The sequence below is a fragment of the Lissotriton vulgaris genome, chromosome 8, assembly GCF_964263255.1.
Source record: "Lissotriton vulgaris chromosome 8, aLisVul1.2, whole genome shotgun sequence".
Classification (NCBI taxonomy): domain Eukaryota; kingdom Metazoa; phylum Chordata; class Amphibia; order Caudata; family Salamandridae; genus Lissotriton; species Lissotriton vulgaris.
The window spans coordinates 121,628,236-121,640,514 of NC_141696.1; the positions used below are offsets into that span (position 1 = coordinate 121,628,236).

Here is a 12,279-nt window from a genome sequence, read left to right on the forward strand (position 1 = left end):
ATGTTCCCACCATCGGCCGCTTCCACGATAGCCAAGAACCTCGGTGTGAAAGTCGATAATGGCCTGACACTGAAGCCTTAGATTCTCGGCTTAGCTGGAACATGCTTCGGCTTTCTGAGGATGCTCCAGAAGTTTCTCCCTTTGCTTCCGTTGGAGCATAGGAAAATCACGGCGCAGGCCCTTATCGGGTCGCAATTGGACTATGCCAACGTCCTTTACCTGGGCCTGCCAGAGTACCTTCTGCAACTGTTGCAAGTGGTCTAAAAATTCGGCTGCACGGGCCATTTTTGGTTTATCTAGCCGAACTAAATCATCTGACCTCTTGCGGTCTTTGCATTGGCTGCCTATCCGTAAACGGATAATTTTTAAGGCACTTACTCTGGCCCACAAGGATTTTCATGCCTCTGGGGCCAAATATATTCAAAAACGGCTGGCCTTCTATCTCCCAGCTAGATCTCTGAGGTCAGCGTCGCAGTCTCTTGCTGTGGTCCCAGTTATAAGAAGAGCTCGAACTGGGGGCCGGTCTTTCAAGCGCCTGGCGCCCCAGCTTTGGAACACCCTGCCTATTGCTCTGCGCCAGAATTTCAATCTGTTGGCTTTTAGAAAGGACTTGAAATCCTGGCTATTCATTCAGTAGACCCTCTCTTCCTTTTGTTTGCCCTTTCTGCTTCTGTTGTAGGTCATAAAGCCCCAGGACACTCTTCGGAGTAGCCAAGCGCTATACAAAACACCACCTAACATTAACATTAACATAGACTGAACTCTCTGCAACCCCTGCACAATATATTGTGGCGACCCAGGTACAGGAGGTTGCAGTAATCAGTAATCCAGCCTACTCAGGATTACATTCCTCACCACGAGGGATCGAGTGTCCTTTGGAAGTAGCGGAAGAGCCTTCTGTAGCATACGCAGCAGGGTGAAGCAAACGCTGGCCATTTTATTGGCTTGCAAGTCCATTTGAAGATTTCCATCCGCCATAACCCCCAGATTAAGCACCACTTTAGCCGGAATCAGGGATTTATCCTCGGGGGTGAATTTGAACTCCACCGATAGATGACGAGACATTATAGTGGCATGACAATACACCACCTCTGTTTTACCCCCATTAAACTGTAGGGAAGTTTTTTGCCAGCCAACCAGCAGTCTGGCGCGTACACTCCTGGAAGGTGTCCATAGATACCGCTTGTTTCTCCTCCAGGGAAAAAACCAGTTGGGTATAATCTGCATAGTTGACCAGGTCTACCCAATAAGATTTAATAATGGGGAATAGAGGGCGTAGATAGATGTTGAAAAGAATTGGGCTACTGGCCGAGCCCTGTCGCACCCCATGATGTACTGGGGACATGCCTGAGGTGAACGGCGTCAGAGACACAGCCTGTTGTCTTTCTGACAGGTAAGATAGTAACCACTGCAGGGCCCGTCCTTTAACCCCTATACCTTTCAGTCTCTCCACTAACACAGTATGGCTCACCGTATCAAATGCGGCTGACATGTCCAGTAACACTAGGACAGAAGGATTCCCATTGTCAGCACACATTCGTAGATTGTTCATTACGGTTGCCAAAGCAGTCTCGGTACCCTGTCCCGGGCGGAAGCCATATTGATCCTTGTCCAGCAGGGAATTATCTTCCAGGTAGCACGATAGAATTTTACTAACTACCTTCTCTAAGATTTTAATAGGGTATGGCAGTAGGGAGATCGGTCTGGTCATTTTCCAGATTATATTTGGAAGAGGATCTAACGGGGAGCCCGAGGATATACTTTGAGCCAGCTGGTTAAAGGAATCCTCCTTGGGGGCATGGAAGATATTCAATGATGTATTTATTTGGGAATCTGTATCTGACATCCAGGCTAAATCATCTGGGCCGTCATGATGTAGTTGTCCAACAATTTTAGATACTTTTTTCTCGAAGAAAATAGCAATCTCATCGCAGAGTTTCTGCGATGTGACCACCTCATTGTTCGTACAAGCAGGACTAGATAAATCCCTAAAAATATTAAAAAGCACTTTTGTGCTATTTGGAGCTTGCAGTATGGTTTTAGCATAACGGTCTGCTTTGGCCCTGACAATAGATTCCTTGTACTGGGCCTGTACCGATTTCAAGGCTTTCTTATCTGAATCTAGATAGGCCCTCCTCCATTTCCTCTCAGGCTTTTTGCATGCTGCCCGTAGCTGTTTTAAATCATCATTGTACCAGGAAGCAGAGATTGTTTTCCAGTTTTTGATACGTTTTACTGGAGCTATTAAATCCAGGGTTCCTGCTATATAATTACAGTAAATCTGATTATTTTCGCATACAGGGGCAGAGGGAGTAAAAAGATTCTGATCTGATTGGCAGTGTTCTATTTTTCACCAGCTTGGCCCATTCCCTTCCTTTTCGATAGGTCGATGAATTGTTATTATTACCCTCTGAACTAGGTGTCATAATATGGAAATAGATTAAAGAATGGTCGGTCCAGCTTTGAGGCAGAACATCGACCACCTCAGTCTCGGCCTGGTTCGCTAACAGGAGATCTAAAACATGTCCTCCTTGACTAGTCAGTTCTGAAACCATTTGATGTAAATTAACGTTCTCACAAGTGTACCTTAGGTATCTCAAATGGTTTATCTAGGCTGCCGTTATCCCATAAGTTAAATTCCCTAGTATAATTATTCTCGAATGGTTAGGCTCAGGTCAGTGATGGAGTTGAACAGATCTTGATACTGGGTTCCTGCGCTTGGGGGTCTATAACAGACCTAGAGGCTACCTTTAGCCTCTTGCAATGAAAAGCCCAACCGTTCAATCCCAGTAACATCGTCTACTTGTAAAGGTGAAAAATTAAAATTTTCCTTACAAATCACCCCAACCCCCTTCCTCTCCCAACAGTCCTTGGTTTATCTTATCTATCTGGGCAAGCAAAGTCCATTTGTACCAATGACTCAGTACTAGGGGACGGCACCCACTCCTGTGAGCTCAGTCAAAAGCCTGGGGGTGATCATCTCCCAAGATTTATCAATGAGACCTCACATCAACGCGGTAACTTCTGCCTGCTTCTTCCACCTCAGGCGAATTCGCAAGATCAGCAGGTTTCTTAACAAAGAAGCCATGACCCAGGTCGTCATTGCGCTCATCACCTCCAGGCTCGACTACGCCAACATTTTGTACGCAGGAATCCCTGCATGTCACCTCCACCGACTTCAGTTGGTGCAGAATCAAGCTGCCCGCCTGATTTTCTGCCAGCCCAAACACCAGCACGTCACCCCCCTACTCCGTAGTCTGCATTGGCTCCCTGTTTCCAAACGCTGCATCTTCAAACTGGCATGTACCACCTTTAAGGCCCTCGAGGATGCAGCTCCCAGGTTCATCTCATCAACCTTGTCCCGTCATACTCCTCCCAGAGCTCTTCGCTCAGCATCTTTGAATCTCCTTGAGGTCCCCAGATTTAAAAGAAAAAGGCACGGTGGCCTGAGTTTCTCTGTCCTGGCTCCCGCCACCTGGAACTCCCTACCCCTCTCTCTCCGTCTTTGTCCAAAGCACGATAGCTTTCGTACTCTCCTAAAAACTCTGCTCTTTCAAGCGGCATATGACTAATCCCCTTCCTGGATCACTGCAATCTTTATCAAGGAGCACCAAGAAACCGATGGTGATAGTGCGCTGTATAAATAATTTTAATAGAATAGACTAGTCCATGTTTCTGTTAAAAAGAGGACGTCCAAATCTATGTTTTCTAACATGTCGGACACCTCCTGATAGTGTTTCACCAGGGATCATCAATTAATCATTCCACAGTTTAAAGTACCTTTACAGTGACCCGTGGCAGTAGGCAGTGGGCAGATCCCCCCTTCATCCTTCTTACCTATAGCAAGTAACTGTTCCCTGGAATATTTGATACTGCCCTGATTTTGACTGCCACAGGCAGTGTGGCTAGTGCTGTGCTCGACCGGGATGTAGACGGGCGCAGATGGGCTTGTCTCTGGCGCACCATTGACACTCCCGCTGCGCGCGCACTGCCCGCTTGCATTGCCTGTTCTTAATAGGCAGGCAAGTGCCCGACCACTAGAGCGCAACCCAGGAAGTGCAGCCAATCTCAAATCCCTACACACAAGATGGTACTGAGGAAGAACGCCGGTTTTCTATTCTATTCTCGCTAAAGCAGCGAGATGATGTGCAGGTAAGCAGCTATATATTTAAAATTTCAGGAAAGGTAATGTAAAAAAATATTTGGCAATTTGACAGCGAGTGCTCCTAATGTCCCAAAATTCCCAAGAACAAAAGGAAAAAGGCAGCAAGTATTTCCCTTGGCTGTGTGCGCGTAAATTGTCAGCTTTTTTGGTGTCAGGTCTTCAATCCAGCTGAAGCTGTCATTTCAGTATAACATATCAGGGCTAATTGTAAATTTCTGGGTTAAAAGGAATTCAATCTGCCTATTAAACAAATGGTTTCAGAATCTGGAGCTCTTTGTAATCCTAAAAGCATTTGCACATCTATGTAGGACGTAGTTGTGGAAATACCTTGATTTATGGGAAAAATCAGTTTAAGTCAGGCAGAAAATGTATATTTAAAAACTGAAGAGTTTCTGCTATTGCAATTTTTTGTGGGATAAGATCTACTCACTGCAGTGAGTTTTGGGCATGTCAGAGTGGGAGTGTCAAAATTAATTAGCCGAACATTAACAACTTAATTGTGTCCTTTTTCCAGGTGAGAATAGGGAGAAGCACCCCATACATTTGTTGGTTGCAGTGGAAGGGGTTCTTCCATGGAGAAAACTTTGTCTTTAAGAACAAAAATCTTTGGAAGTGAAAATGCTCCTTACCAGTAGCATTTCTTTATCTGGAAATTATATACTCACATTACCGTGTGTGACCCTTCAGGAGTACATGCCTGATTCTCTTTATGCGTTGCTCTCAGAATCCTTATTTATCTTTTCAGTTAGCCCTACCTCAATAACAGCTACTGACAAAAACAGGAATATCAATTAACGAATGAAAGAGAACAGTTGTACCTTTTTCGGAGGAGTGTGTTGTCATAATAGCGACACGATGCATTATTGTCACATTTTCTTTCCCATATTAGACAAGTGCTATCGATGACATGGCCATACAAGGACGGGCAAGGCAGCCAGGCTGAAATGAAACTTCATTTTTGTTAAACCCGGATATTGAAAGAGTACAATTCATTCATGCATACACTTGAACAAACATAAAAAAAAAGAATATAAACAAAGAGAAACAACAATTTATTGCAAAAGAAAACAAATCAAATAACACACCATTTACCTTTCTTTCTAAATTCCTGACAGTTAGCAACAACATTAAAAGAAGTTGAAAGAAAGATGAGAAATTCTACGGTGTGAGGAGGATTTCAAAGACTTTACAAAGACAAATTAATCTTTCCATAATAATGCTCAATAATACAACAAAAGAAATTGGTGACCAAAGAAAAAGCTGCAATTGATGTACTAAATGAAAATAGGGTAGGAAACACCAGTGTGTAAATTGCATACAACGCATCCATATTGTCAGAAAAGAAAGTGTAACCCATCCACACAATGGAAAAAACCTTCACAACTTCCCTGCCTGTTGTACCTTGAATTTCATGTATGAACTCAAATGTACATGTGGGCTTCAATAGATTGAGAAAACTGAGAGTAAAATCAAATTGAGACTTACAGAGAAAAAAGTAACATTTGGACCAACAACCAAAAATCACATACAGCCATGGAATTCAATGAACTAAGACATAACATCAGCCAGCTGAGAATTCAAGACTTTAAAAGGTATCAGCCACAGAAGATAAGCTTTTAATACAAAGGGAAATATTTTGGATAAGAAACTTGGATGCATCACATCCCACGGGGTTCAATGACAGCATGAAAATTCTTTGTTGTTTTTTATGTTTCTGCACATTATATCATTTCTTTACAAAGTATTCATCCTGTATTTATAGATTAGTTTTTTCTATTTTAAATTTTATTCCGAAAATGCAATGATGTCCCAAATTGCAATGGTACAGCACATCCCTGCATGTTCCCTAACGCTGGCACTAAAGTAAACTGCTTAGCGCCAATGCAGGCACCCTTGCACCAGAGGGCAAGGGTGCCTGCATTGAGGGAACAATTGTTTATGTGTAGGAAGGTGTCTCTTCCTGCTCATAAACAATAACAAATGTCGATTTTTTAACTTCTATGTGTGCTGCATTGTGTTTTCTTATTTCATTTTTGTATTTAATGTTTATGCGGAGGGAGGGGCTCCTTCCTGCACATAAACAATCATTAATGGCAGTTTACTGTTTCTGTGTGTGCTGCACAAATAGAAATACCAAAAACAATAAGAAATAAAGCATTTTTCTCATTTTGCCATTTTAAGTTTTTGCTGGTCTTAATTTTGATGCTGCCTCCTATTTACGTCACCCTTGTAAACAGGGGGCTGTGTCAAAATTATTAAGTGTTGCAGCGGAACGACCAACACAACACCCATTGCCCACCCCTTTCATGACGAGTATAGTGTGATAGGGTGCCTTATTTACAAGGCGGGGTTAAGCCATGTTAAGTGGCTTAACGCTGCCTTGTAAATAAGGCATAGTCCCTATTGCCACAGGAATGTAGTTAATAGTGCTTGTAAATATGCCCCTACATTTTTACGGGATATACATGGAGAGATTTCCCTACATGGAGAAAAACTAATTTTGTAGAGCACAAAATAAATTATTTGATAAGATAATATTCATTTTCATAACATTTACTGTCACAAATTGTCCACATCAGGGACAGGAAGCATACCATGGAAAAGAACACAAAAAAATAAAGAAAGGGGCGAGGTCAGGCACACACCCTAGAATTAAGCTATGCCCGACCCCTAAATGGCCTGAGCAGCATTTTAAGCCACCTCCCACCTACCGGAGGAGAGGGTAGGCTGTGAGTGGTTTCTTCCCAAATCCCCCATTCCGTTCGGAAGGCAGAGAGCCCATAAAATATCAGGAAAATATTTTTGAATCTTGGTCAGGGGACGCCTGAATAAAACTCATTGTGTGCTTCTGAACTTGATTTAACTCACAATTGTGTGATCACTTTTCACTTCTTTCACCACAAACATTTCACATAAGGTTTTTAGTATACCTCTTTCAAACAAACAAAACATCCCTGAGATCCTCCCTCTCAGTGAGGGGGTTGTAGCCCGCACTATGACTAGTTTCCTAGTGAGAGGAGTTTACCCTATGATGAAGCATGCCACATTCGGGTGTGTGAAGGAAACCGTCCTATGAAAGGGACACCCCATTAGCATCAGCATTCATCTGCTGTCATACGACACAGGGTTAATTGGTGTGTCTGATTAAGTTAGAAATGTTCCATACATTAAAAAAGGCTCAGTATTGAGGGGAGGGGGTGGATGATGCCTTAACCGCTAAGGGGTTAAATGCTATAACTTTCTGGCACCTTTTTATGTATTCTCCTTGTTCTTACCTTGTGTTTCAAGCCATACCCTGCATTGTGCTTCTGTTTGTTTTCTATCTACACACCGACCTCCCTGTGCATCTTCATGTTTCAAATTATTAAAATATAGGATGCTATACTGTGGAAACAGCATCTCCTAACTGAACGATTTGGTCCTGTTCTGTGATTGTTCAGTTTAACTGACATGTCTTGCCTACCTTTTCTAAATGTGAGCCTGGGTTCAACCTAATACAGGATGTTTCCTGTTTACTTAAAGCTCCAAACATATGGAGACCATTTCCTTTCATCTACAAGATTTGTCCCAGAAACCCTTGCATAGTTCAAAAATACTTTTTTCTATTTAGGCCACATTATTGGCGGCTCTTCTAGTAGACTAAGAAAAAACAGAGGCGTGACACGCTTTGCATAATTGTTGCAAATCTTTGTCCCCCAAAAAACTAAAAATAATAATTACTGAAATTCTTGAAATGAGTCAATAAATAATTCCCAAATAACAACTTAACCATTTTTCAATGACACAGGCAAATAAGTTTAGAATTACTTTCTGTTCTTCAGATAATAAAGGGAAAAAATCACTGAAATATCTAAGCATAAGCACTTAAAATCCATGTAGTAATTTGGTGTGCTCCAGAGAAGTTATCCAAGAGGCACAAAAAATGAAATTTCCAATGAAAAATACTTTGTTACCTAAAAGGTGTGCTACTCACCTAAGAATAACCACTGACAAGTACTAATGCTAATGTGATATATGGTGTGCTCTCCCTGATACATTATCGAAAAATCAAACAAAGACAGCATTTATTTTATTAGGAATTAATATTATGTTGATCAATGAAGCATAACTACTAAGAAGCACAGTACACTAATGAGACTTCTGGTGTCCTTATCAGGATGAATCAAACAATGATTACTCTCTTCCATGGAACAAAGATGAATTGGTACAGTTTGAACAACTTAATACACAGTACCTCTCTTATTTATTTTGAAACCTTCCCTTCTGAAGAGGTAACTCTGATACACCTCACTGTAAATTTCTCAGCCAAGTCTGAATGTGCTGCAATGTTTTGAAAATTTGGTTTACACTTTGTCAGCCAATATCTCTTGTGGCTCCTAGAACGTTTTGATGACTAACAGAGTGATTCTCTGGAACGCAGCACCACAGAATGGACATTTTTTAACACAACCTCCTTCAAAGAAAATGACAATGATGGCGCAAACATCTATGTTTCTACAAAATAAACGCAGAGCGTGCCTGGTATGTTTCAAACATTTGTTGATGGAATCCACTTTAATTTATCGAGTGCAGAGTCCTTTTGAATGAAGTAACGGGCTCTTCAAAAAAAAGAACTCCAAATAATCCATAGAATCTTGCTGAGTTGTAAAGGTAGAGACAGACTCTTTCTCACCTGCAGAACTATCCTTGTCTCCTTAATGCTCAAAAGCCCTCGTTTTCCAGTCTGCATGTGCAATCCTAAGTGACTCGAATCTGCAAAATGTTTCATGCTGCTGATGTTTGAAATCTTCACTACCATGATGTCCTCCTAAACAAGTGAAATCCATACTAGCCCAAATATGTCTTCAGATCAACAGTATTGGCCAGAGGCCTCTCCCACCTGGATGATAGCACTGCCCTACACAGGTGCCTGCCAGGACTGTACCTCAGTACAGCCTGCATCATCGACAAGACCCCCCGTATAACCTACACAGCCATAAAAAAATCCTCCACATAGCTGCCTGAGATGTTCACCATTGAGGGTGGACAAGACCACACAAAGCATGTCAAATTAATCAGACTAGAGATAAAGAAGAAATGCAGGCCTTCTCAGTGTACACATATAGAATTAGAAATGATGCCTAATCAACATTGGACCATCCTACAATCCCTGCAATTTAAAAAGGAACATAAGACTTATCTCTTTGGAGAACACTACTACCTCACTTGATAGGCACCTACCAATTCCTTGCTCGATGGTCACCCTCTACAAAGCACCCTTGGACTCTAGCCTTACGTTCACACTCTGCAAAGCTACCTACCTACATTCTCACTTTACAAGTACCTCTACATCACATAAATACATATGAGTTTAACACAAATTAATACATAATTAAAAGAGTACAGATTTTGATACATTAACATTGATTTCTCTTCTAGTATACTATACTTACTATGCCTATCAGCAAGCATCACAGAACACATTCCCAACTCATGAAAAAGTCCTTCTAGAAATGAAACACAGAAAGAGTTGATCACCATCATATACCGTGGAAATAAATGATGATGGAGAAGATACTAAATAAAAGTTATATATTGGACATTTGCTGACTCTGGAATCACTATGCATCACTTTGATGTTCATCCTGGAAAAAGTACAATGTGTCCATATTTTGTAGGATTTCTTGAATTCTACATCCATACTGTCCACCAGATCTTGCTCTACGTAACTGATGCAAGATATAGAAAATTGCGGCAAAATCTTTCAAATCTGCTATGCCACAGGGATTTTAGTACGTTTGGTTAGAGCTGCACCTACAATAACTATGTCCTCCTACAATTGTTCTAATACTATTGCTTTCCATGAAAAGGGAAGAATGCATGCTACAAGCACTCTACTAAAGAAAGCAAAACCTTTCCTAGCAGAAAGAGAAATAAACATTGCTGGCCAAGCCCTTGTACTCTCACCTCTGCATGGTGGCAACATCCTGATCCACACCCTAGTAAACTCTGCAGTGACCCACCTTAAGGGCAACCTACATGCTGTAGCATGCCTCATCAAGGGCCTGACGAATAATGACCACATCACCCACACCCTGATGGAGCTCCACAGGCTCCCCTTATTGAACTGCTCCAGCCTCCACACCAGGCTCATTGTTAGAAATTGGGGTCACAAGTTGGCCGAGGTAGGTACCTTTGTCCAAATAGTGACCCTTGCTTCTAGTCAGGGTAAGGGGAATACACACTCTAGAGAACCCCTCCTCTCCCCCTTGGTAGCTTGGCTTAAACAGGCAAGCTTATTCCGAAGGCGATGTGTGAAGTATTTGTGCCAACACTCACAGTAACACAGTGAAACACCACAAATGGACACCACACCAGTATAGAAAAATAAAATATCTTCATCTAAACTTGACAAGGCCAAAACAACAACAATCCACCATACAGACACTCAGTAAAATGTCTTTAGAAAAGGATATTGGCAAAATAAGCTTGTAGAACTCAAATAGTACCAACTGGGGCTATCACTACGTCAGGACAGCACGAAATCCAAAGTACTGCGCCGATCACGAGGATCGCAGTGTCAGGCACAGAGTCACACAGACCCCTTGCGGGGACAATGCACGGCATTGAGGATGGCTGATGTCGGCTCCGGTTTCTCGAGTCACCCTCAGCGGTTATCGGTGCCGCGATGACAAGATACAGTAACTGGTGAGGAAGGAGTCGATGCGAGCTAGGGTGTCGGACATGGCTGACCACTGCCGGCGTCGGCAGGTGTTGTAGGGCGTTGGGGCTGCGCAGCAGGCTGGGTGCTCCGCCGTTCACTTCAAGAGAAGCTCCCCGGGCCTTGATGCAGGTTGCGGCGTCACAGCGGTGGCGTTGATGGCGTCGGAAACAGGAATTCTTTCTTATCTTGAGTTTCTTCCAGCTCCCAACAGCAAAAACAACCTCCAGAGGCCTAACACAGTTACAGGCACCTCCTGGCAGGTCAGAACTCCAAGCAAGAAAGTTCAGGGGATCTGGGGGTGAAGTCCTTTTGTTCCTGGGACTTCAAAACAGGAGGCAAGTGTGATATCCTGTAATTCTCCTCTCTATGATGTCTGATTATTGTCTCCCCTTCCCTTGGAAAAACAATAATTGTTGACCCAAAAAGGCTCAAGGTGTGTGTTGAGTATTCTACCGCGAAAGAGTAAGAACGGTGTCTTATCTGTAGAGGAATGAGGTGTCAATCTGTATTTTCGATCTTTTTAAGAACTTCTCTCCACTCCAGAGACAAGGATTTTGCCAAGGTTATAGTCTCCTTCAAGACTCTGTTAAACCTCTCCACCATCCCATTAGCCTCAGGATGATATAGAGAACATGTTTTATGTATTATACCACATGATGACAACAAATTCTTCCATCTCTTTTGAAATTAGCTGAACACCATTGTCAGATAACATAGTCTTGGGCATCCCTTCTCTAGAAAATAATGCTATAAAACATTTGATAATACATGCAGAATCAACATTGGAGAAAAAAATACTTCTGGCCAATGGGAATACATATCTATCACCACTAAGAGAAACACTTGAGAACCATTGCAATGAATAGGTCCCAAAATTTCCAAAGCAATATCATGCCAGGGACGTTTGGGCCGAGTCCACAAGATCATGAGTTGTACCTTAAGAGATTTAGCTTTGTCACTTATATTACAAGGAACACACTAACGTATCTCTCTCAATCAATTTATCCATCCCTGGCCACCAGTACGATAAGCGTAATCTTTCTTTAGTTTTGGTAATCCCAGGATGGCTGTCATGAGCTAATTGTATTACAATTTTCCTGAGGCTCATAGTAGGAACTAATCTGGTACCATGACACAAAATGTTTTTATCAACAGATAGCTCATCTCTTACACACCAAAATGGTTTAGTCACTTCTGATCCAATTTTAACGTTTGACCAATTACACTGTAACAAGGACATCACTTCCTTGAGAGTCACATCAAGCTCAACTTCGTGAGACCATTTTTCTTCAGATATATGGCTAAGCTCCAGTGCACACACCCAATCACTGCTTGCATCGATATTGTCGTCTTCGCAATTTTCATTAGAGACCAAGCGTGAAAGAACATCAGCAATTCTATTGTCGATACC

At 42.2% G+C, this 12,279-nt stretch overlaps 1 protein-coding gene across 1 annotated transcript in view; it reads right to left on the minus strand.

Moving 5' to 3' along the window:
* The window catches only part of LOC147693576 (solute carrier organic anion transporter family member 2B1-like), a 426,250-nt gene that overhangs the window by 40,280 nt on the left and 373,691 nt on the right, over positions 1 to 12,279 (minus strand). The window contains exon 14 of the mRNA XM_086933806.1: positions 4,984 to 5,104. Within this exon, the coding sequence (XP_086789932.1) occupies positions 4,984 to 5,104 (121 nt within the window). The remainder of the gene's footprint in view (positions 1 to 4,983; positions 5,105 to 12,279) is intronic.